The sequence below is a fragment of the Neomonachus schauinslandi genome, chromosome 10 (genome assembly GCF_002201575.2).
Source record: "Neomonachus schauinslandi chromosome 10, ASM220157v2, whole genome shotgun sequence".
NCBI classification, from domain to species: Eukaryota; Metazoa; Chordata; class Mammalia; order Carnivora; family Phocidae; genus Neomonachus; species Neomonachus schauinslandi.
In genome coordinates, this window is record NC_058412.1 from 19,804,021 (window position 1) to 19,829,563 (window position 25,543).

Here is a 25,543-nt window from a genome sequence, read left to right on the forward strand (position 1 = left end):
GATATATAGTAAAAAAAAAAAAAAAAATTCAATATATAGATTTCTATAGAATTTCCTTTTTTCCTTTTCTCCCACCCTTCTTCTGCAAGGTATTGTTACTATTTCTTGTTACTGATTTTTGCTGCAACAAACCCTCTTGTTTCAGTCACAGCAAGAAACAAAAACCCAAACAAACAGAAAACCCCTCTGAAAAGAGTAGAAAACAAAAGGTTTGACCAAAACAAAAAAAAGGGGGGTGGGGGGTGGGGGGTGGGGGGGGAGGGAGCTTGGTTTTGTTTTTAAATAGGACTGAAGATTAACATTGAAAAATCAGGAGATGATGTCCAACCCTTTGTGCAAGGCAAAGCCTCCGGTACTTCCGACTCTGTGGTTTCTGTTTTAAATTCCTTTTTCTCTTCTGGGTGCTGATACTCCTCTCGATCCTCATGTTGTTGGTGTTTTGTGTTTTGTGTTTTTTGTTTGTTTAACTTTGTGTCACTACCTCAGTTTGCCCTCATGTCCCTTACACACAAGCAAAATATTCCTTCAGCGGAGCGAAGAGGTGGCGGATGACCGGCACGCTCCACGACCGGCCCAGCAGTCTCTGCCTCGCCAAGCGGCTCATGTTGGAGACGTCGGTATAGTGGACAGGGAAGCCAAACACCCTGGGGAGAAAAGGCAGAAAGGGCGGGGGTGAGCGCGGGCGGGTGCGATCCGGCTGCATCTTCCGTCCTGTGTCGCCAACCACGACTCAGGCACCCTGCCACCTGCCGTGGGCCTGAAGGGAAGGAAGCCAACCGCCGCCCGGAGTGGCCACATGACAGACACAAAGTTAGCATCGGTGAAAGACACCTTCGGGGCGTGCTCCGCCGGAGACGGAGCCGCAGCAGGTACCTGAAGTCTATCCGTAATAAACACGCATCCCTAGGACCTCGCCCACAAGAGCAAGAACTCGACAAAGGAGCCGAACTCTTGCCCGACTGCAGGAGTGTGAGCAGCACACTGTGAGTCTGGTTTGCACCCAGTCAGGGTATGAGGGTGCGCGGCCCGCCTGGTCCTGTGCTGTCCTGGTTTGCACAGTTCCCGAAATGAGCAGCACTGTTTCCTGGGAGTTTAGCCGGACCCCTGGGAGCCACGGCCCCCCGAGCCCACTCCTAGATCCCTCTGACCCTGGGCCCGGCCTTACAATGCACAGGAGTGTCCCCGTACCTCCAGGAACCTGCCCTGCTGGGAAATGCTCGGGGAGACCCACTGCTCCCGTGGGATCTGGGCAAGCTACGAGCCCGGCCGGAAGGGGCAGCGATCCCTCCCTCAGAGGCCGCAACCGCCACGAGCCACGCATCCCACGACACCAGCACATGGCCTCGGGTACTACCTTTCCATTTCAGTGCACCATAAGATGTCCTCTTTCTCATTCATGAAGACAGGGAAATGCTGGTCTTTGCCTTGCTTTATGGAGTTCGACCTAGTAGTAATGGTCCGCACTTTGCTGAACTAGAAGATGAGGAGAGGAAAAGAGGAATGAGCACTCGTTCGCTGGCCATGCATCCAACACGTGTGCCAGGCATGGGCCGGGACGGGTGAATCTAACACGGACAAGGCCTGGTCCACACAGGTGGCCGGGGTAAGGCTCCAGCGCGGGCCTCCACAGACCCCACTGCCCTGCTCTTCTCCCCACTTGGAGGTCACTCGGCCATCCTCAGTCCAGGCTCGCTGGCCAAGGACTTGAGAGGGAGCAGCTCGCACCACTGAACTTCCTCAGTCTTCTAAGAATGGGTTCTTGCACACGTGTAGTGACTTCAGGCAAAAGGATCCCAAATTACTGAGGGGCGCCCGCAGGGCTGGATGCTGGCGCCCCCACTCATGGAACCTGACGCCCGATACACTCACTCCGGGAGATTTCTCCAGAGAGAAATGCAGCTTCCACATCACAGGAGAATGCGCCGTCCTGAAGGCTTGTGCAATAGGTCCTGGCCAAAACGTTTAAGCGCCCTAGCAGATCCAGGGACTTTGGCAAAGACTTCTTAAGTGTCTGCTTCTCACAGGACCAGCAGGCGATGCTCAACGAGGGACTGAAGACCGGGAAGGATTTCTGATCTCTCTCCTTGCCCTCCGGGCTCTCCCCTGGGCCCTCCCCTCTGGCCGGCTAGGTGTACGAGCCCGAGCCACCTCCTAAACTGCGTTCTCCGCACCAGCAGCGGACACTGGCCTGGACAGCACTCGGGCTCATCCTGCCCTCTCTGCCCTTCTCCCTACCCCCCAGCAGAGAGAGGGCTTTGGCACTGGGGCTAACCTTGGCTATTCTGCCATGCTCCAGACACTCCTGCAGCTCCAGCTTATCATTCACAGTGGATGCCAACGGCCTAGGAAGCAGAAAGAGAGGTAATGACAGAGACCAGGAGACCAGCAGGGATGCAGCCAGCAGCCAGGACTCACACGGAGAGGTAAAAGGGGACTGTCGTCACCCGCACACACTGAAACCCCCTTCAAACTCCCCCAGAACATTCGCACACACACTGCAGCCATCCACGGACAGCACACCAAGCGTTAACCCTTAAACCTAAATTCCACAGTGGTCTCAATCTATAAATAAGCAGATACCACCTGTCCACAAGAAGGAAAACCCAGGGCGCCTGGGTGGCTCAGTCCTTAAGCCTCTGCCTTCGGCTCAGATCATGATCCCAGGGTCCTGGGATCGAGCCCCGCATCGGGCTCCCTGCTCAGCGGGAAGCCTGCTTCTCCCTCTCCCACTCCCCCTGCTTGTGTTCCCTCTCTCACTGTCTCTCTCTCGGTCAAACAAATTTAAAAAAAATCTTAAAAAAAAAAAGGAAGGAAAACCTAATGACTTTTATGCCAGTCATCGTAAAACATACTGAGTTCTAAAAGTATCTGTCACAGGGTCACCTGGGTGGCTCAGTTGGTTAAGCGTCTGACCTGGGCTCAGGTGATGATCTCAGGGTCCTGGGATTGAGCCCCGCTTCGGGAATCGGCACTGAGTGAGGCCGGCTGCTTGTCCCTCTCCCTCTGCCCCTCCCCCCACCCACGGGCTCTCTAATAAAATCTTTTTTAAAAAAAAAAAAGTGTCCGTCACGAAGCAAGCTTTGGGGGTGACCAAATGTTCTGTACCTTTGAATACGGGGATGGCTGCATGGGTGTATGCTGGATGAAATTCATCGAAGCGTGCACCTGAACTGTACAGTTTAAAAGGCTTTAACTTCTGCACAGTGCCCAGAAGACCACAGTTCTGTGACACTGAATGTGTCACTTCTCAGAGAGCGGAGCAGATCACTGAACGTCACCTTTAGGGCTGACCTTTTCTGGTATTTCACACAGCAGTCTACCATCTCAGCATGGGACCCATAGGGACCCGTGGCCAAAGTGCACGCCTCCAGCCTCCGCCCTATTTATGCACACACACACCCCCTACATGGCCCCACACAGTACCTCTGCTCCACCTCGAAGCTCAGAGTTCTAGAATTTTAGAGTTGGAAGAAGCAGGTGAGAACAATCCCATAGGACCAAGGTCTGTGAGGAGACACTGAGTTCGTGGCTCCATGGAATACTGGACCACATAACCCAGTCTACTCTTCCAGGACACAGGTACAGCTGGGGAACCTAGGAGGGGGCACTCAACGGTCTGTAGGTCAGCTATCCCACGGACAGGTCTCCTTCCCATCAATAAACCTTCACAAAAGACAGCAGCTTTGTAAAGCGGGTATGAGACTGGGATGTTCCTACAACTTCACGCTAATGGCGGAGAGGGAGAGAAGACTGAAGCCAGATTAGATGATGTGAACAATTTATAGATACAACAAAGTTGACAATCCACTCTTAGAACATTCTGGAAAATATTTCCCTGCATAACAGATATCCAGATGGGGTGGATCTCACTCTGCTCTTGAACTGCTGACTCTCAATCAGAATTCCTTTCTCCTCACAGGCCTTTTTATAATCCAACTATGACACTGAAGAAATGAAGTTATCTTCGTCCCTAGACATTAACATCTCTCCCTGTGTAACCTAAATAAAGAACCTCCTCCCAACGATGGACCCGAAGCCACAAAGTGTGTGGCTAATAAGCAAAGCAGGATTCTCTAAGCTGCACCCAGCAGGTGTGGCCCAGCTGTGGGCACCACTCTTCCCCATCCCAACTCCACCCTCCACAGCTTCACCTCTGGAGACCGAGGACAAGCTGACTCCAGATACGTCACCAATGCACGAGAACCAACGATGTAACTCAGCAGCATGGTGATTCTCCTATTTCAACCACTAGCCATTGGTTTCTCAGGCAAATATTTTCTATACCCTCACTCCCCTTCTCCCTCAAGGAGAAGGAAACAGAAGAACATGGTAGAGCAGCAAGCTAGTCAGCGGGGGAGGGTGCCCAAGAGCGCCCACTCAGTGATCGCCTCCTCCTTGGGCCGAGCTGCCTGCAGACACCAACCCACTGCCTCCCCAGGCCCGAGCACTCTCACCAACCTGTTCATACCAGGAAGGTTCCCCCAGAAGTAGCGGGCCCTGTGTGCAGCTGACACTTCTTTGGCATCAATCATCACAGGGTTGGACTATAAAACAGGAGAAAGATTAAAGATGAGCGAGAGAGGAATAGCAGACGGTGCCAGGAAATTACGCTAGTTTGGAGCCTTACAGCCTCAGAGGCTCTTGCTTACTCCTCTCTCAGGAAGCCACGCAGTGGGACAGCCTGAAGCCTCCAGGAAAAGCCAGAATGGAACCCAGCCACATTCCACATGCTCTCGTTAGAACATTCTAGACCACTGCAGTCTAACTGAACATTCTGTGATGATGGACAGGTTTTCTGTCTGCACTGTTCAATGGAGTGGCTGCAGGTGGCTAATGAGTACTTGAAATGAGGCTCGAGCGACAGACGAATTTTAATGTTAATTTAAATACCACACGTGCCTGAGGGCTACCCTAACTGGACTACGTAGCTCTAGCTCACCCAGAGGCTCTGAGCAAGAAAGTTCCAATGAGTGCAGACGTGTTCACTGTATGTCCAGATCATGAGCCAAATAGACACTTGCTCACACTTCAGAACACCAGCTCGAGGCATTACTGACCCCAAGACTCTGGAGCATGGGCTCGAGCTCCCAGACCGCCCACCCCGAGAATGCCTCTGGCCACAGAGACCCTCTGTGCATGCCTCCAACCCGGCTCAGCACGGACATGGGACCCACGTTATGGGGAATAAAAACAGGTAAGCCGTGTCTTTTACTTCCCAGGCACCACAGCGCAGCGCATCTGTCATGGTGCCAGGGAGTGAGGGCAAGCCATTCTGGTCGGGGAAGATTTGAGGTGGCGTGGCCACCTCAAAGGGCGCCCCTAGGGAAACACCACTCAGAACCCCAAACTCTAGGAGCCTGGCACCCCACCCTATTAGGAACAGTCAAGTCCTTCAAGCCCTGAGGCCCACACCCACACACTACCTCTTAGAGTCAGACCACAGGTTCTGTCCAGAGCAGGCCTCGACCAGTGTTTCCTCCCTGTCTAACTGGGAAGCCCTCGAGCTTCCCGAACAGGCCCCTTGCAAAGCAGAAGTCACCAGTCCCCAGCTCCACAATGCAGATGAGACAGGGATAAAGCAGCAGTCCAAGGTAGAAGCCATTAGTGAGCTGGCCAAACCAAGGTTGCTGGCTATACCTCGAGAAATCGCGAGATGTCCCTCTTGTCACTAACGCCCATGGCCACCACATTCTCAAAGAGCCAGAAGAAGGGGCGGTCATCTCCCTCCTTGGGCCGCGCATCATGCAGGAGGCGGTAGAACTCAAAGAAGAGCCGGCCAGTGCCCTCTGAGAGGTCGGAAGAGAAAGCCATCAGCTGGGGCTGTCTGCACGAGACAGTGGTGTGGCTCGGGCACAGGGAGGGCAAGGGAGGACAGGGTCATCGGGAGTAGCTGTCCCAGGGCAGAAATGTCCAAGTAGGAAACCTACGTGCGGAAGCACCAGCTCAGAAGGTGGAGGGGTGAGCACGGCACCTACCGTAGAGTCCTTTACGGGCAGGGTTGACGATGGAGAGATCATTGCAAGGACTGCCCCCAATCACCAGATCGAACGGGCCCCACTCCTGGATCTGGGAGGATAAAGGTAATGGGATGGCCTGATGTCCGGGGACAGAGGCAGAAAGGAAGAAGGAAGTTATCCGTGGACTTGGCTAAAAAAAGTACTTTGGCACCGGAGAGAGGAGACCCAGCTGCTCGGTATGCTCACTATATACCTTCATAAGTACATACTTCACACACAGCACCACGGGCAAGTCACTGAGGCTCTCTGAGCTCAGTTTCCTAAACAAACGGAAGGGATCCAGTTGGATCATCTCGGAGGCCAGCAGGGAGACAGCTGTGCTCCCAACACGAAAAGCAGCCACTTAGGGGGAAGGCGGTCCAGGCCGGGCAGCTGACCATGAAGGCATTTTGCGCTCTGTGCACTTTGGGCAGGGTGTCCGGGCCATCTGAATGCCCTCCAAACGCCCTTGGGGATCCCTGAGGGCCTGCAGTTTCAGGGTCGTAGACACAGTTAACTGGAAAGGCAAAGGGTCACCTGGGCAAGACCCTGCCAGAGTCCCCCCCAGAAACGGAGGCTGGTAAAGCTGTTGCCAAAAGTACTGGGAAAATGGGAACCAAAGCGCTCTGCTACAAAGGCCCTCAAGCTAGTCAGGGGGCAGCCGGAGCCTCAAAAGGCCAGCTCCCGGTTCCCACTGGAATCTGCCCACATTCCACACGGCAGAGAAGAGACTGGGAAAAAGGAGAAAGGAAAAGAGCAAATGAGCAAAATGCCAGGGGGCCGCCGCCGCCCCCAGGAGCAAGGTGCAAGGGACACAGAGAAGTGGGACGGGACCCACGACACTGACGTACATGCTTCTGCGTGACGCTGCGGACGTCCCCGACGTACATGATCTTCCCCTGGTGCCGCACCATGCCCACCGTGATGGAGTCCTCACACACCTCTGAGGCGATGTAGCGGTCCACCTGAATTCCCAAGTCCTTCAGCACCAGAAGCCCTGTGCCAGCCAGCGAAAGGCACGGTCACTGGGGCTCCTCCCCAGCACCCTGGTCTTCGCAGGGGGCTCTCCGGCCAGCCGGACACATAGGTCAGCAACAGGCCTGAGCCCTACCCTGCCCAGTGAGCTGCAGGATCCTTCTGGATCCCATTTCATACCTACTCTGATCTACTTAGAAGGCCGTCAAGACCAGACAATAGGTGGTTTCCAGGACCAGAGAGAACAGCAGGTGACTTTTTGGGTGGCCTTTTCTTTGCTGTTCCTACATCCTGCATAGGCTGCTCCTTCCTCACCCCCCACCCATGGCCTCCTGCTGCACTTCATCCTCCAAGACTCAACATAAATGCCACCTGCTCCAAGAAGGTTTCATCAACACCCCCACACCGCACCCTGCAGCCCCCTGGAAGCAACCCCCTCCGCTGTAAGCCCCCCGCGCTTTGCATCTCTCTCCAACTCCTCAGAACCCTGTGTATTCCTCATTCAGCTCTCCTCTTAGGTTGCAAATGCTCTTCAGAACAGAGGAGCTCACCCAGGTTTCCTCCTGAGCAAACTACACTCGCTTCCTTACCATGACCCCTTCACAAATGTTTGCTGGATTGAGGGCAAGGAAACCATGAGAACAGACCCTGAGAGCCTCTGGAGAAATAGGGTTCAGCAGCACCATTTCCTGCTCCCAGAGACCTCCCCACCGAGGAGTTTTTCCAGCCTCTCGGGGTGTGGCGTGGTTTAGAGGGCCTCCAGGTTCTGGCCTGGGAAACCAAGGCTGTAAATTAATTTCCCTAGGTTTATAGAATCTCAACACTAAGCCGAGAACAGAATATAAACATCTGGCCTGGGATGCCACCCCGCCCGGGCCCTCTGACAGCCCGTCTCCCTCCGGTCACGTGAAGACACCTGTTCTGAGGAGGTTATTCCTTTCTTAAGAACTGAGAAGCCGTCGGCCTGGGGCTATGGCAGGGGGGTGGGTATGTGTCAGGAGCACCTTGCGGGAGGGCTCTCGGGCAAGGTCAAGAGCCATATGAAACAAACTTCCTACGCTGTGCCCCAGCCCTCCCTACAAGAGAGTAGTTTACGTATATAATGATGTGTGTGTAAGGATGCTTGTCACAGCGCTGCTCGTAACAGAGAAAAATAGTCAACAACCCAACAGAGGGTTAGTTACATAAATCATGGTACTTTCCACCCAATGGAATCCTATGCAGCATTTACAAATAAAGGATGCAGTTCCATGTTAACATGAAAAAGCAGTCATGACAGCAAATGAAAAGGCGAGTTACAACACAGTGTGCGTTTTACTATACTCTCGTTTTATTTTTCTAGCTACGTAGGATTCTAGAAACACACATACATATATGCACGGAAAAAAAAACATCAAAGGATATTCACCAAAATGCTAATTATAGAATTATATATTATTCTTTACTCTCTTGTTTATCGTTTTTTGGGGTTTTTTTTTTTTTTTACTGTGACTTACAGTCATCGTACGACAGAACACTGCCTATGTTTTCGTTCTGGTCGCCGAGTCTGTCCTTTGAGGCTTTGTGAAAATCTTCAATAATCTCTAATGATCACCCTGTCCAATGCTGGAGCTCACCAACCCCCAACAAAGACACGTGCCTCCCGGACACAGCAGCTGACCACGATTTTACTTCTCACTCAACACAAATTTTCCTCGGCGGGGTACCAATTCAACGGCTGTCGTGTTAACTATTGTTTATCGTGTGAGAAACACACGCGGTCCCTCACGCGGAGCTCCCCTGCCCCGGGACAGGGACGGCAGCACCTCGTGGGGCTCGGGGGCCACACGCTCACCTGTAGCAATTCCGTCAAATAGAGACAGCACCCGGATGGGCTTCCTCTTCTCGGCTGGGACAGGTGGGTACACCTTCGGAGGGTCCTAGGTGGCGAGCACAACGGGCCAGGTAAGTGCCCGGGAGGATTCTGCAGGTGGGCACCCAGGGCTGGCCCCCCCAGCCCCGCTAGAACCGCTCTGGCTTCGGAACCCGCCCCCGCGAACGGCCCAGGCCCAGCACTCACAAATTCCTGGTCGTGGTTATTGGCGAAGAACATCTGGAGCCGCGAGGGCCAGTCGTCCCGCCGCCGCAGCAGCCCGTAGGTGCCCTTGTGCCCACACATGTAGCAGTTCCAGGGGTCCTCCTTGATGGCTGCCTGGGCAGCCCCTGGCCCCACCAAGAGGTCCACACACTCCACACAGAAGCACCTGGAAGGAAGCCCAGTGTAGCTGGGGGGAGAGGGGGGCTTCTCGGCCCCAGAGGGAGCCTGGCCGGGGGTGGGGGGAGGGGGCGGGCCGGGGAGCCTCACCTGCAACAGTTGTTGTTCCCGCACATGAGCACCTCGCGCCCCCCACAGCAGATGGTGCAGTACGACTGGTAGCCATCATCATCGTACTGGTACGCACACTCCAGGAAGCAATTCTAGAGGGCGGGGGCAGGGGGGGGGCACGTCAGAGACCACCGGGCAGCACCCCACGCGGCCAGCGCAACGGCAGGCTTTGCGCCCGGCCTCTGGGCCCCGACCCAGGAACCATAATCCGTCCTTGCAGGCGTGAGCCTGCCGCCTACTGAGCCACACGCGTGGGAAGGGGCCAGCGGGTGTCCCGACCCAGAGCAGTGCACAGAATCGGGAAGCCCCAGAGCGAGGCCAGAGAGGCAACTGCACCCCCTTGTCCCTCGCCACAGCCCTGGGCTCTCCTCCCGGGACCCCAAGGACGCGGCAACCCACCCACCCATCTGTCAGCCCCCTGCCCCACACCAGGGACTGTGACACGGTGAGCCCACATCTGTGGACCAGAACGGGCTTTCGAGGGGGACAATCTTTCCAGGGAGGACAAATAACAGCAAGTCGAACACTTCGAAGCCCACGGGCCTGTTTGATCAGGACTCTGCGTCCAGAGCAAACCGCAGGGTCACCACAGCAGCTACGCCAGGCGACAGCGAGCCCCAAGACGGGAGAAGGTATAGACCGCCGGGGGCTGTGCCCCTACCTTACAGTTTTGGCACATTCCTCCGATGAAGAGAGGGTGTTCCAGGGTGACGTTGAGGCTCCCACAAGAGATGCAAATGTCTGGAAAGCAGGGAGCGTGGAGAAAGCAGAGTGAATGTCTCCAAAGGGCCCCTTCCCACCTCGGCGCCTAAGCCCAGCTCCAAGAAGGGCTACAGGAAAAGGGCGTGTTGGAGCAGCAGCCCAAAAAGGAGGCAGACAGGAGTCTGGGAGGGTGCCCCATGGAGCAGGGGGGCATTGTGGCCCCAATCTCAATGCCCATTCAGCTCTCAGAGCGGCAATGCCACCCACCCAGGAAAGGCATAATTCGAGGATGGGAACGTCTGAGAAGAGGGCCGGGGCCCTGGGGGACTCTGGAGACAGTCCCTGGGCAGTCCTTAAATCTTATGCTCCTGCCCCCATCTTTGCCAGCCCTGCGATGCTCTAATGACCACTGGAGAACAGATGAGGAAAGGTAAAAGGCCAAAGGTCACAAGTTCAAGCAAATCCAAGAGAGGCCACCCTTCTCGGACCCACTGGAGTGTCCCAAACCCTAATGACCAGTGCCTGCCATTGATAGGAAAGTAAGATGGTGGCACCAGGAAGACAGCTATGTGGGTGAAGCGGGGTGCGGGTGGTGGGACGGGCAGGACAGAGGCCTTCACTGGGTACAGACGTCCCATGACGTTCAAACCTCCCTAAGGGCCTAGGCTACTCTGCACCAGGCCCCGCGCCAGGAGCCAAGCCCTCCAGCCAGTCCCGGGGGCAACAGACTACGGACTTCGCAGGGAGTCAACGGCCGTCGGGACTCACCCTCGATGTTCCGGCACTTCTGCCGCACCTCGTACACCAGCCGCTCTGCGGGGGGGAGGAGAGCCCAGCATCAGAGGGGGCCGTGAGGGCCACGGCCGCGCCTCTGAATGCCAGCCTCGCCGCGCCACTCTCTCCAAAGCCAGGCCAACTACCTCTTGTGCGTTCGTCAATTATCTCCTTGACCTTAGGCTTCTCCGTTGTGCTCTTTCGGGGCTTTTTGGCGGGTGGGGGTGGTGCATAGGCAGCTGCCTCGGGTTCGACCCACATGTCTGTGTAAACTTCTTTGTAGGGGTTCTTCTCTTCTGATGGAGAAAGCAGATGACGAGATCATGGTCACCACCAACACACAGTGCCGGCTTCCTCCCCTCCTCTATTCTGCCTACAAAGGGGCGCAGCCTGGTCCCCAACTTGTTCTAGCTCCCAGCTCTCCAGTGCCAGCAAACCAATGGGAGGAGCTTATCCTGAGTCCCCGAGCGCCCCTGCCCCATCCTGACCCCAGGGAAAGGGAGACTGTGGCCACGCCCCCTGGGCCTCTCAACCAAAGAGCTGGCAGCTCTCCCAGAAGGCTGGCCTGGGCACCTGCATTTACCTTCGGGTGGCTCCAGGCCCTTGGGGCCAGAGGGCTGGAACCCTCCGAGAGCCCACTCGATCATCTGTTTGTTCTGCACCTCCACGGCCTTGGCTGTGTCGCTCTCGTCGCTGTCATGGCATGCTGGGAACAGCTTCCCCGCGCGACTACTGGCCACCTGGAGGGCAGCACGTATGGGGGAGGGTGTCAGGACAGGCTGGAGGACAGCGACCTGAGGCGAGTGCTGGGGAAAGGGGCAGGGGAGGGTCACAGGAGAGTGTCGGAGGAAGGGAGTGCAGAAAAGGGGTGAGTAATGGGGGGGACACGGGGGACAAAAGGGAGTCCCGGGGGCCTTGCAGGTGGACCTCTGCACTCCAGCTTCTAGACCAACTAGAAGTCCCTGCTGTCCAAGCCCCCTCTACCCGGAGGGGCACTCACCTGCAGGACTTCGTAGATGGCTTTGCGGTACATGGGCTGCTTGTTGTAGGTGGCCTGGTGGAAAGCACTGCAGAAGGAGCTCAGCGGCATCAGCTTCTCAACGCACACCTGGAGGAACGACCAACGCCCTCGCTTTCTCCTTCTGCCACACCCATCAAGCCCCCACCACGTGCCTGGCAAAGGGCAGGGACTGGGGCACTGAGACCCAACCTCTGCCCTTGAGAGGACCAGATGGACTGATAAATAATTCTATGATGCTCAAAGGAGGAGTCCAACCCAAACGTGGGGGAGGACCTGAATGCAAGCAGGAAAGGAGTTCTGGAGAAAGGGTCCTGGAAGGCAAGAGCTTGGCAGGCGCCCCAGCTCCCTGAGTCCCCCCAGGGCAGCCCACTTTTCTCTAGGGCTTCTTTTGGTCCCATGTGGAGAGTGGGGGCGAGCAGAGCCCACTTCTTCCACCGCAGTTCTGGACCGAGTCCCCAGCCCCAAACCACAGGCCCTGGGACCAAGACCCATCCCTCCCCGAGGCTACCACCAGACCCCAGGACTTACCACCGAGAACTTGCCGTCTCCAAACCACATGACCCAGCGGGTGCCTTCAGCTGCTCGGCTCCGGCCCGTCATCCACCAAGACACAATGCGGCCTGGCCACCAGGAGAAGCCCCGAAGTTTCCCCCACACCAGCTCCCCAATGCCAAAGCCCCGGCCGTCCTGGAGCCCCAAGGAGCAGAAGTCATTACGTGGTGGTCACGAGGCCCTGCCACCCTGACCCCCCCATGGCAACCCCAGCCCTGGGCATCTGAGGGTCGGGACAGCCAGGAGGGAGCTGCATCTGAACCGCCCGAGACAGAGCAAGACTGGGCAGACGAAGAGGCCTGGGGTCAGGTGGAGAGAGGAGAGCAGGACGGGAAGAGCTGGTAGTGGAAGGACCCAGGAAAGAGCTGGACGAGGCAGTTGAAGAAGCGAGCCGCTCACCTCGTACTCCGGCTCATCGTCGGCTGCTTTGGTGGTGTTCTTGTCCCCAGCGTCCGCCCCCACGGGCTCAGGTGTGGTGGCCACGGTGGGGGATGCAGGGTCGGTGGGCTGCTGCACTGCAGGAGGGCTGGCCTCCTCCACCTTCTGAGACTCGCCAGACCCCTGGTTTTCCTCCACAGTATTCATTACTGCAATCACCTTGGCTTTCTTCTCAGCCTGGAGGAACAAGGAACAGAAGTTACCTTGACCTCTCCAGGTATTAGCAAGCAAGGCCGCTTGATACTGGGGGGGGGGGGTGTCTGCTCTTCTCAATCTCTTTGTGCTCTGGAGACAGTGACGGGAGGTAAAGGACTGAGTTCTTTGCTCATCAACTCAATTGGCTTCCCATGGAAAATGGGAAAATCTGAAGTTGGTCGGTGAACGCAAATCATTTGGCTGGTTTCCAACCTTCTCTTGTGCCTCTCCCGAAATCTTCCTCCATAGGTCAGCCTCCATCAGTTGCCCACCCTCTGACATGGAAAGAGTAATTCTAATCAAAGAGTAATCGTGCGTCTTAGCTTAGGCACAGATCTTGGCTCCGTCCTCTCCTATCTTACTTCCCAATCACGAATTGGATCCTCTCGTCCTTTTCACAATTTTCCCGGGCAATCAACCCCTTCTATTCCTGGTCTTGGCTTCCAGACCACAAATCCAGTTTGGTCGTGATGTCTACAGTGATGAAATCACTGCTCCATGTCCCCCTCTGCTCAAACACCACCACAAGCCCCTAAAGAGCTTGCCTGCTCCCACGCCATTCTGGAATCTTAGGATTCTATCAAATATATGTTATCAGATTCACCCATTCTTTCTACACACACCTTTCAGATCCATCAATACATTTATTCTTTCAACAACAGTTTACTGAGAACACACTACAGGCCACACATCCTCTCTGCTATCCTGATAAATTAACAATCCACACCCAATCGTGCTCCCATCTGGGCAGCCTCCATCCATTCACTGTCTCACGCTCATCCTTCCCAAAGCCTGCTCCAGGATTCCCATCACCCTACAGAAGAGAATGAAATCCTTGCTCCTTAGCCCTGAGAATCATTCAACCTAATCTCACCCCAGCGACTGAATCCGAGGGACCCGTGAACTCAAACTTTAAGGCTCTGCACCTGTTTCCACCACATTCAGTGAAAAACCTCCCATCTTCAACATGGCTTTCAACATGAAGCTTTCCCAGAGAGTTTAGAGCTGGGAATGCAAAGCCCACCCTCAAGACTAAACAAGAACATCAGAAAGTAACTGGGAGTATAAAAACTCTAAGCTAGAAGGCAGAGGATCTGCATTCCTGTCTTCGCTTTGCAACTCACTGAACAGCAGATTCTGGAGCAGTCCTTGCTCTTCCAAGTTGCTTCAACCTAAAAAAGCCTTTCATCTAAAGGATTTCCGTTACACTTTTCTGACTGGCTTAAGAATCTGATGTATGTAAGTATCAAGAATGCCAAGGACTCTCCCAAGTTGCCAATGGACTCCCAGATCCCAGGGCCCCAGGTTAAGAACCTTTGTGTTGTGCTCAAGGTCTACTGTGTTGTAGAGTCATTTTTGTTTCAGTCTCATGTCTTTGCCTCCAGGCCACCAACCAAACCTGCTTCCGGGAGAGTCCTTGAATACTGAGGATGGAAATCCTAGTTCTTTCCGTGATTCAACAAATTCTAAGATGGGATAATGCATCCTTTGCCCCCAGCCCACAAACAGCTGGGCAAAGGAGCAGGAAGCCGGTGGTGGGAGAATACAGAGCAACTGCTCTTCCCTCCCAAGCCCCTTCTCTCACCTGCTGGGACTTTGCCCTCCCCTTCCCACTATCAATTATCTACCACCCCCTCCCCCATAAGAAGATGCACCTAGGTGTGCTCTCAAGCCCATCCTCTTCTAGGGATGCACTATTAAAGCCCCAGATCCGCTCACAGAGAAACTCCACACCTCCTTGAAATTCAGGCATGGCTGACTGACCTAGACCAGAGTGCTGCCATGGGTGACCCCAAGACCCCGCTTCAGGGATGATGAGGCCCCTCGGCCAGAACAAGGTGCAGGTGGCAGAGGGCGGGAGGGGCCTTCTGAGGAAAGGTGAAGTCACCTGCACAGCAAGCGGGTGCCGGGCTCCCCAGGTCTAGAAGGGAGTCGTGCCTGATGCCACCCTCCTCACTCCCCCACAGCCCCTTTGTCTCTCTTCTCAACCTCTCCACAGCGAGTTCCTAAACATTATTCTTCCCCCACAACTTCCCCCAGCTTGTCAGACGCTGCTGCTGACGGCTGTTAAGCGCCCCCAGCCCACTAGGTGCAGGAGAACACGCACCCAGCAGGGTTTTGGCAGGCGGAGGAGGAGGAAGAAGGGGGCCTCCGTCGGGACGAGGCCAGCAGGGGTGGGGGAAGGAGGAAGGGGGTGGGTTAGCAGCGGGAGGCAGGAGGAAAGGGGAAGAAGTGGCAGAGATGGTGGCTGGGTGGGGGAGGGGCCTCATTAGAATAGTCTGCCTAGGGCAGTGTGGGAATGCCTTTTTTCCACGCTCACTCCGACCCTCCTCCCCAGGCAAACAATGGGAGAAAGAAGGGTTAACTCAGGGCTTTGGCATTTGGGCTAAAGGCTCCTACCCCCAGTTCTCGAGGTCCTACGAGGTCCTACTCCACAGCGGCCCAGAGATGGGGCAGGCCCAGGGAGACACCACCCCAGCCCCCACTACCGTGGCTCAAGGAAGCCACTTCGTCTGGAGTTTGTCCAGCCTGGAAAGCCATTGGTAACTCCACTCGAGTAGAGGCAAGGCCTCCCCGACCAGTCCCATCTTCCTGGGCGGCTGTCCCGCCTCCGCCTTCCTCTGCGACACAGGCTGCTTCCCGTTCCAAAGGTCAGAGGTCTGGGCGCCCATGCGGACTCCCCGCTGGTGCAGTGGATCCCAGGCTGTCCCAGGCACCTCTCCCATCACAGGCGGGCGTCGTCAGGCTGCCCCCACCCCCCACGGCCCCCGCTGATGTGCCACAGCCCCTGTCAGGGTCACACTGCTCCCTCCCACCCAGCACCACTTCTCTCTGCGGGCCTGCCCGCTGGCTCCCAGGGACACGCACGGGAGGAACTGTCCCTCCCAAGAGGCCGCAAGGTGGGCATGGCCCAAGGACAGCATGGTCCACCAGCCAGGAGCACAGGTCCGCAAGGAAATGCCAACAGCCCATGAGCCGGCCAGCTCAGCAGGGGCGCTCCTTGCAGCCCAACTCCTGGTCTCCCAGCTCCCCCTGGGCCAGGGCCTGCCCCCCAGCCTTCATTGACTACTGCCCCAGGCTCACACGCTGGGGCTGCTCTTCTGGCCTCTGCACCGCCAGGTCCCACCTGAGCGCTGGGAGGAGCGGGGCTTGGGGCTCCTGAGGAGGGAGTGGGTGGGACAGCACTAACTCAGCATCTCCAGAACTCGGGCCAGGCAGAGCAACCAGCTCCTGCGGGCCAGGGAGGCATACTTTGACTCTTCGCAAATCCAGAGGGCTGCAGCGGCCCAGAGATCCTCCCACCGGCCCCTGCCGCCTCCCCGCCCCCAGTCTCCCCAGGGCTCCGTCCAGGAACCTACCCATAAGGCCAGGTGCAGCCCCTCTGTGGTCCGGCTCAGGTGTGAGCCCCGGCCCTGAAGCTCTGTAAGTAGCTGCCCGTCTGGGGGGAGGGGAAGGGGGCGATGGGGCTGGGGGCGGAGGGGGCCAGAGAGAGGGGGAGGGGGGCGGTGGGGGGGAGGGCTTGAACATTTTCTTTGTCTAGAACTCCAGGTCACGTGGGCCCCGCTGGAGTGCCTGGTTGGCTGCAAGCGGGCCGGGGGAGGGGGCCGGCTCTCAGACGCTGGCAGTGGGCCAGCCCCTCTCCTCCCGTCCGAGGGGCGCGGGCCGCCGCTGGGGCCTGGGGGCGCGGCTGGGCCTCCGCCCGTTCCCAGGACCCCGCCCAGGCCGGGCTGGAGGCGGCACCACCCCCTCCTCCGGGCTGGCCCTCCCGCCCCCTCTCCCCCCGACTCTGCCAGAGCTCCGAGGGGCGCCGTGGGGGCGAGGCGGGGAGCCCGCGGAGGCAGGGAAGGGGACCGGGAGGGAAGGGGCTGCTGTGCAGCGGCGGAGGTAAGCCGGGAGCGCGGAGAGAGCCAGGAGCGCCGGCAAAAGAAGAGAGGAGGTTGCGGACAGCCTGGGAGAGCCAGGAGAAAGTTGTTAAAAGTCAGTCTCTCGGCAGCACAACCAAAAAAAAAAAAAAAAAAGGAAAGAAAACAAGAAAAAGCTTACAGATGAGCGTAGAGGCCCAGGAAGCTGTAGGGAAAACTCAAAGCACACAGAGGCGGACAGAAGGCGCCTGCGGAAATTGGGAGCGCTCCAGAGCAAGAACTGCTGGGGAGAGGGTTCTCCTCTTCATGCTACAGGTGGATAGAGAGGGGTCCCTTAAAAGCGTGGCTTGAGTTCAGGCTCTGAAAACCTCTTCCTGGCCAAGTCCCTGGGTCCCCTAGGTCAGTCAGGATCTGCGCTGAACGTCCCATTCTCCTCTGTGCAAGGTGGTGGTGGGGAGGGCACACTCTAAAAGTTCTGCAATTTCTCATTCCTGGACACAACCATCTGCAGCTCAAGGAGACTTCATTCATCTCCTGGAGCCTCCAGGTGCAGCCCCCAGGTGCAGCCTCAACCGATTCAAGCTCCCTCCTCCCTAGCAGAGGCCCCTCCCCCCACGGAGACACACACACACACACACACACACACACACTCACAGTCTGCACCCACATCAAATAAAGAAGCAGACCCTCTTGGCCCTGCCTTCAATGAGTTGACAGATTCAACTACACCTGGAGAGGTAGGAAAAGGTCATTGAAAAACATCTGTAAAGATAACTATACCACAAATACCAAGCCCCACCGACCTGGTTGGCTTCAAAGCCAACAAAAACCAAATGGCTAGTAGGAATGATAAATGAGGTTAAGGAGGGCAATGCGGAGCAGAGATGAATCAAATTTGGAATGAGGTCAGACAGGAAGGAAATAAAGAGAGGTAAGGCTGGAATGGGAGTAAAATCTTGCCCACCTCCACCTGCCACCTCCCAATACAACTAAGGCTAAAGGGTGCAAAGAGGTCAATGGATACATCCTATAGCAGCGAAGGATAACGGCAGACTTTCTGAGAAGACCAGATGAATGGGTATTTTGGAAAGATCAGCCTGGTTTCAGTTTGCAAGATGAGATCAGACAAGATCCGGCGCCTTCAGGCTGGTATGGCCATAGACAGTTTGCAAGATGAATTGGAAGGAAGAGCAGAGGAACTGAAGGCCATCACTCTCAGCAGCAGACGGCTGTTTAGCCAGCAGCACTTGTTGGAAGAGCTGGACTTGGGTTCTGGTTCCACCACCATGACCTTGAACGAGTCACTTAACCCCAAGAGGTCTGTTTTCTCATTTGCAAAACAGAAGTGATAACATCTGCCTTCCCAGGCCCTGGAATACCAGCATCTCTTAAAAGAGATAATGCCCCAGGTGCCTGGCTTCCAGCCACAGTCAGCTGGGAACATACCAGCTGGAACCCATGCCCGGAGAATGAGGTCAAGAGATGTGCTGTGAAGGACAGCCCACCTTCCCTCCTGGGGCTGAGCATCCTTCTGAGGGCCATCAGAGCAAGCAAGCCCTGAAGAGGGAGGAGGACGCCAAATCAGAGAGGGCTTTCTCCAGATAATACTTGGGGAGTTCAAACTTCCCTCTCCCAACCCCAAGGGAGGCCCAGAATCCATACAGCCAGGAGAAGGAGCCGTTCTGCAAAACACAGGCTCTTCTGCTCCAACCCATCTTTCAACCCTATTAAGGTATCTGGTACAATTTTTCAGGAGAGCCCCAAGCAGAGACGGGAAGCCCTGAATTTGTACCTCTCACCTGCTCTCCTTTAAGGAATGCAATAGGACTTGCTTTGCTGCTTCTCTCCCTGATGTCTGCTCAGCATCCAGGGCTGGTAAACAAGACCTGGATGCTGAGCAGACCTGTAGACCTCCCCCCCCACACCCCCAGCCTCTTCTCAAAATGAAGTTTCTGATCTGGCTTGGCTGGCTCTTTTTAAAGATACTCTGTCTCCTCTCTGACATCTCCTTTTCCATTACTACATGGCTATAACACCTTAGACTCTACAACTCTTTGGTCTTGGGACTTCTTCAGACAGTAAGTAATGACGCCTATGCACACAGCCAGGACTCAAGGTGTCAGAGTGGACCAGGGCCATCATCAGTTTCACTTTCTCTTGCCGCACTTATAAAGTAGCCTTTCCCTCCAGCTGCCAAACTTCCTTATTCTCATCCTTTGAAATTAAGCTCAAATCTTATGTCTTACATGCAGCTCCCAGCTGAAGCAAAAGAAAGCCCAAACTCAAGGTTGTCCCCTCGCCAACCTCAGACACCGTCCCTCTCCTGTAGCTATGTGGACAGGAAGGGTTCCCCCTCTTCTGTACAATGCCTGAGTCACTTAGAGATTCGTGTCTTCTTCATGCTCAGCGGGCAGAGACAGGCCCCAAAACAGAAAAGACCTCAGAGTTACAAGAGGTGACTTTAGCAAAAGGTCAGGAACAAAATAGGGCAGGCTTCAAGGATCCTCAGGTCATGTATGTCCTCGACCGTCCAAAGTAACCCTTTGGGCTGGTTCCTGAGATAGATCTTTTTTCTAAGTTTGTTTATTTATTTAAGTAATCTCTACACCCAACGTGGGGCTTGAACTCACGACCCCGAGATCAATTCCAACCAGGCCAGCCAGGTGCCCGCAGACAGGCCTTTGTGATAAAGATAGTCAGCCTGAAGTAGGAGGGTCATGCAAATCCAGGCAGGGTCTTGGCAACGTGATAAAAGTATGCTGAAAGGGGGAACTCCTGGATGAAAAGAAGATCTGGTGGATGTCAAGAGCCTAAAAGAAGTGTTGGAGAGGAAGTATCCAGGATGGCCTCAAAGAGAGGGTGACCTGAAAGAGAGGGCACACTTCTGTTTGACAGGCAGAGAGCAGGCCTGATGAATTACCTCTTTTCAGGACACCTGACTCTTTGCCCTGATCCTGGATTCATCAAGCAAACTTCTAATCTTAATGACATTTCCCAGTGACTCTGATACCACTAAGTTGCCAAAGGCAGCAGGACAAGCAGTAGGATCTGTGTGGCAAGGAGGTCACGTCCTGTTAGAAATTGGTAAATTTAACATTCTGGTATATGTCGTGCTCCTGTGTTTCTGAAGAACACGATCGCAGTAAGTGTGGTTAATCTGACTTTCCAGCTCACAGAACTGAGAGCCTCCCCCCCCCCCCAAGCAGGAATTCCCACATGTCAAGGTGGGAATGCCATGTCAGCTGGGCTGGGTGTTCTGTGGTCTGCTTTGACATGAAATCCAGTGCTGGAATGAGGGGGGAGGTTATGTGGCTTCCATGAAACAGTATATTTAACCACCAGAGTCCCTTTACTCAAAACCAGAGAAGTCAGGATCCCTCTGAAGCCATCTGCAAAGGCACATATCGAGGAGGCACCTCGTATTTTTTTTGCCACACGAGCATTCCCAGCCATCCCAAGGCCAGGGAGGCTTTAGCCAGACAAAAGGCCATGAGATCAAAATGGATGTCTATTCTGATCCTGCCCTTCTCTTACCTACAAGCTCAAAAGCCTCTGTGCCGTGCAGGAGACTCTGACTACCTGCTGGTTACAGTCAACACTCTGCGTGGCATTCAAGGCCCCCACAATCTGTAGAGCGCTTACATCACACAGCCCACACTCTGCCCACCCACTTGCTATTCCCAAAATATGCCCTTTTCCCTGCCTCTGTGCCTTTGCTCATGCTGTTCCTTGCTCCTCCCCTTCAACTCCCACCAGCCCAAATCCTATCGTCCTCCCAGGCCCAGTTCACCAGTTACCTCCACCAGGGAAGTTTCTTTAGACCCAAACTGTCCAACAGGGCCGCCACTCACTGCATGCGCTATTTCAATTAATTAAAATGAAATAAAACGAAAAGTTCAGTTCCTCAGTTGCACTGGCCCACCTTCCAAGTGTCCAAGAGCCACACGTGGCTGGGGCTACTGTCCTGGACAGCACAGATTTTAAAACATTTTTATCGCTGCGGAAAGTTCTGTGGGGACAGCGCTGCTCTGGCCTCTCCCCTTACCTTCCCCTCACTGAAAAATTACCCTGCCCTTCCTCCACCTTACTCCCATAGCACCTTGTAATCTTCTTTCAGCACCTGCCCATATTTGCCCACTAAGGCGATTGTGTACTCATCTTTCTCCTCCACAAGATTAAAAATTCCTAGAGGGCAGGGCCTGGACCTTATTCAGCTTCCTATGGAAGCGGTGAGGACTAGTGCTCCTTGCACATTGTAGAGGATTTAAACAGCGTTTGCTGAACTGAATTCAACATTGTCTTGGGAGCCTCTTCCAGAATCCACTGCCCAAGTTCCCAGTGGGGGACAGATACTTTCCAGAGCAAATTTCTAATAGGTGCTAAGAGGTGCAGGCCTAGGGCCCCCCAAAGAGGCCAGGAATCTTTGCCTGTTCCCCTGCAATCCACATGGAGGTTGCAAGCGAATGACCAGGACTGGGCTGCTGGCGGTGAAGCTAAAAATAGCCACGGAGCCAACAGCAAGGAGTTGGCAGGACTTGTTGCTAGGGAGACCAATCGCAGAGAGAGCAACTAAGCAGGAGAGTGTCAGACCTGCACCTGGAGAGCAGAGGCCATAGTTGGGGGGTGGGGTGCGGCTTGAAGTTGACAGGGGTCCAAGGCTCCCACCTAGAGATGTTCTGCCTTCTGGCAGCTCCTGACTAATGCTCTAAGTGGGGCAAATGTTCCCCCTGTCCCTCAGTAACCCATCTCCATGGAAACCACCATTACTGGGGTGAAGTACCAGCCCCTGGAAGGAAGGCCTCTGCCTAGAGCTGGTTGTTATGGCAACATCTCCCCCCCCCCCCTTCCTGTCATTCTCTCTCTCTCCGGGCTTCTCCTGTGGGGGAAAGGTGGGGGCCTGGTCTTGGCTTAGCCAGCATGACCAGGAAACACCCGCTTCCTGACAAGAGTAACCTGCGAGAGGCTCTTCAGAAGCTCCTGAGAACCCAGAAAGGCCGGTCAGTCCTCAGCACAGGGCAGAGCTTCCCTTTCTTCCTGCAAGGGCCCCACAGATCATCTTGCCAGAAGAATCCCAAAGTCGGTCGGGTTTAATTGTATTAGGATCACCCAAGGAGGTTTTTAAATACAGATTCTTGGGCCCTCCTATGGAGATCAGCAGGCTTGGAGCAGGGCCCAGGAATCTATTCCGAAACCTCCCTAGGTAATTCTGATTCTTGCCAGGTGTGGAAACCACTAAAGGCCCCGGCTGTCCTTGTTACAAATGAGAAAACTGAAACCCTGCAGGAACTGAGCCCACCCAAAGGGTCAGAGCCACTAACTGAAGAGGAAGCGGTCTGGAGAGAGGAGGGGGTAGAGGTCTGGAGGTAGAAGGAGATGCAGAGGTAAGCTCCCCCAGTGCCCGTGTCTGAACTGGGGCCGCATCTCCGGGGCCTTTCCCTCCTGCTCCCCTTCAAGCCAGAACACGCTACCAGCTGATACTGGATCGTGACTTAGAACCGAGCCTCTCTCGACAAGCCGTCCCCCGTGGCACAAAGCAGAGGTAATGGGGCTGGGCAGCCTGGTTCCCAGAGTGCAGAGAATGGTTGCAGCCCAGGCAGATGATCTGGGCTGAAAGAAACTATCCTTCTTCGGAAAGGAAACCAAAAGGGTCACCATGGCAACCTGCACTGTTCTGGCCTGGTTGGGCTCCGTGCCATCCTCCCAAACTTGGGCCCAGGAGAGGTGCAGCGTTCAGGCAAACGCTGGGGGCCAGGGGCACCCCACCCCCCCGCCAGTCTAAGAACCCGCAGGGGGGCTGTGCTGTGCTCTGGAACCGACAATCTGGGAGCACAGCCGTCCCGAGCACCTGCAGTAGCTGGGCCAGGGGAGGGCACTGTGGAGGTGGGGGAGACGGGCCTCCACCCTTCTGTTACTCACAGCCTAATCGTGTGCCCGAGACCCACCGCACATGGAACCACAGCCCTCATCCAAGGCAGCATGCAATTAGATGGTAAATTATGTGGTAGGGATGCTGTCTCCATGTGCTGAAGGAAATCGGAGGAGACCGAGATCCGTAAGGGCAGCAGTGGGAGCATGGCAGAGGGTGAACGAGGAGTGGGCACGACCTCCCAGGTTTTTCAGACGGGAGCGGCCCCATCTTTGGGGGTGTGTGCAGTTGCATCGGCCCCCCAGCAGATGGAGGCAGGGGTGCAAGGCGCAAGCACAGCGTCTGCCTAGCTGTGAGAGAGGAGGCGCCCCGGGGCACCTGCTGCACAATCCACGCACTCCGATCACTCACATGCATTCTTCGGACCCAGAGAGCCACAGAAAGGGTGGGGGCGGCACCTCCTGGCTGACCCCTCGCCTCACCTCTGCCCGCAGCCTTCACTCCTCCCCAGTCCCCGTCATTCTCTAGTCACTGCTGCACGTTCGCTAATGCCATGTGCCTGGAAGCCCCAGCTCTCCAGAGCATCCCTGAGGCTCCCGGAGCCGCAGCTGCTACCTCCTTCCTCACTGCCCCCATCTGCCTTCTCCTTCCCTCCAGCTCCAGGTCTGCTCCGTAAGGGGAAGGCTTCCCCGCAAAGCCAGCTCTCCCCTCTGGATCACTTTCATCCCCTAGCCCAGAGCTGCTGGGTGTGCAGGGCTCCGCCAGTGAGTGGGGGGCGGGGTCTGGGCCGGGAGCAGGGGTGCGGGTGGCCGTGTGGCTGGTCCCCATACCTCACCACGTCCGCACAAGGAGCGGGATATGAGGTCTCGGACTGAGCAGGGACTGAGCAGCGGATGCCAGGACCTTCTGTAAATGCCTAGCTTCTCTGGATCCTGGTTCCCTAATCAGTCTGATGGGACCACGAATATCTGCTGAATGTTGCAGGGAGGACGGAAGGAAGTCGGGGGGGGGGGGCACAGCACTGGAGAGGTGGAAAGAACCCTATGACAAGTTGGCCTGAGGACTTGTCGATGTTGTCCCTTTGCTTTAGAAACCTGACCCTAGAGAGAAGTGTAAATTTCATACCTGGGGGGTACGGGTCAAAAGGAACCTGGTAAACCCAAACTGCTTGGGCTGCTCTCCCCTCCCCCCACCCCTGCTCCAGGCCTGGGGGTCAAAGGGAGGGGCCTTGGGGACCACCATTCAGATTCAGGCATGCAGACCCTCTCAAGTTTCAGAGTCCTAAGAGAAGCCCCAGGAGGAGCCCGGCAGACCAGCATTGCGGTAAACTATTGCTGAAAACAGCAGGAACGCCTACCATCTCCATCCCAAAGGGAAAATTTGAATTCCTGTACCAAGTCCTTTCCGGTCTTCTCTCCCCCACCCATGTTTGGAAACAGTTCCCTAGCTCTGCCTGCTTAGAGGCCGCACTTCTTTCCCAGCTCAGTGGTCCCAGATCAGAGTCGCACCCTGGGCTGTACATTAGGATCACCTGGAGAGCTTCAGAAACTATGTGGGCCAGGGCCCATCACTAAATTCTAAATGTAATGAATGAATCCAGAGGAGGGGCCCAGGCCGTGGTGGTTAAAGCAAAACAAAACTCCCAAGTGATCCTAATGTGCACAGAGACACCCCCCCCCGCCCGCAATGTGGGTGCTACAATAAATGCATCTTTCAGGGAATCACTTCTCTGCCGAGTTTAGTTTACTTGGAATCATCCAAAGCTTGGTGGTTCTCAAACTTCTGTAAGCCACAGAATCATCTGGGGAGCTGGCTAGAAAACCAGCTTTCTCAGGAACGGCCCTAAAGATTCTGCCTCCATAGGTTCTAAAAGGGGCCTGGGAATGTGCCTTTTGAATGCACGGCACAGGTGATTCTGATGCAGTATTATTACACCAACTCGCCCTTCAAAACACACTGAATTCTGATCGCATTTTTGTTACGTATAAAGCAAGTCCAACTCAATTTTTGGTTTTTGTTTACCCCCACAAAGTTGCCCTTTAAACAGCATCTAGATGCAAATACACAGGAGACTGAGCTGTTTCATCCCTATTTTTGTTCAACCCATCTGAGTTGGAAATGAAAAATTATTTATACTGCCCACCCTCTACTGACTAAAGAGGAATAGGGGAAGAGTCATAAGGCATCTGCAAAGAGTTGTAATTAAAAAATGGCAAGTCCGAAAACTGGGAAAATTACACACACACACACACACACACACACACACACACACACACACGACCTGGTGGCCATGGGAGAGTATAAACGGAGAGGTGGAAGACCAGGATGGCCAGACACTACACGGATATTAGAAAGGGCTCCACAGATTGGCGGAAAAGGGGGGCCTGAATGGTCCTCTAATGGCTTCCAGAACTCCTTCAGGTCCCGGACGTCCGCTCCGTGTCCCTGCCCCTCCCTATCCGGGTCCTGTCAATGCGGGCTGCCCTCCATGCTCCGGGCCCTCCCCTCCCCGCTCTGCAGCATGCACTTGCCCTCCACAACGGTGACTCTGGTTCCCGACCCACCTTTTGAGCTGCCTGCTACACCTCTCCCTGTGCACAGCCACCCTGCCAAGAAGCAGCTTGTCTAACGCCTGACTCAAAGGTCCAGCCCCTCCCAAGCGAGTATTTTCCTGACCTTGGGGTAGGCAGAGAATTCTTAGAGGTACGCACACGAACTAATAAAAGTAAAACAAAATGGATAAACTGGACCTTATTAAAATTAAAAGCTCTTGCTGATCAGAATACATCCTTAAGG

At 55.3% G+C, this 25,543-nt stretch overlaps 1 protein-coding gene across 1 annotated transcript in view; it reads right to left on the reverse strand.

Moving 5' to 3' along the window:
* Positions 1-322: 322 nt before the first annotated feature.
* Positions 323-25,543, reverse strand: part of DNMT3A (DNA methyltransferase 3 alpha) — a 36,277-nt gene continuing 11,056 nt past the window's right edge. Inside the window, exons 2-18 of the mRNA XM_021697698.2 lie at positions 12,785-13,000; positions 12,362-12,520; positions 11,813-11,920; positions 11,396-11,552; positions 10,959-11,108; positions 10,807-10,851; positions 9,998-10,077; positions 9,316-9,428; positions 9,031-9,214; positions 8,806-8,890; positions 6,848-6,993; positions 5,976-6,066; positions 5,638-5,786; positions 4,459-4,544; positions 2,273-2,342; positions 1,355-1,473; positions 323-644 (exon numbers count right to left, since the gene is read on the reverse strand). Coding sequence (XP_021553373.2) covers positions 503-644; positions 1,355-1,473; positions 2,273-2,342; positions 4,459-4,544; positions 5,638-5,786; positions 5,976-6,066; positions 6,848-6,993; positions 8,806-8,890; positions 9,031-9,214; positions 9,316-9,428; positions 9,998-10,077; positions 10,807-10,851; positions 10,959-11,108; positions 11,396-11,552; positions 11,813-11,920; positions 12,362-12,520; positions 12,785-13,000 — 2,100 coding nt within the window. The 3' untranslated portion in view covers positions 323-502. The remainder of the gene's footprint in view (positions 645-1,354; positions 1,474-2,272; positions 2,343-4,458; positions 4,545-5,637; positions 5,787-5,975; positions 6,067-6,847; positions 6,994-8,805; positions 8,891-9,030; positions 9,215-9,315; positions 9,429-9,997; positions 10,078-10,806; positions 10,852-10,958; positions 11,109-11,395; positions 11,553-11,812; positions 11,921-12,361; positions 12,521-12,784; positions 13,001-25,543) is intronic.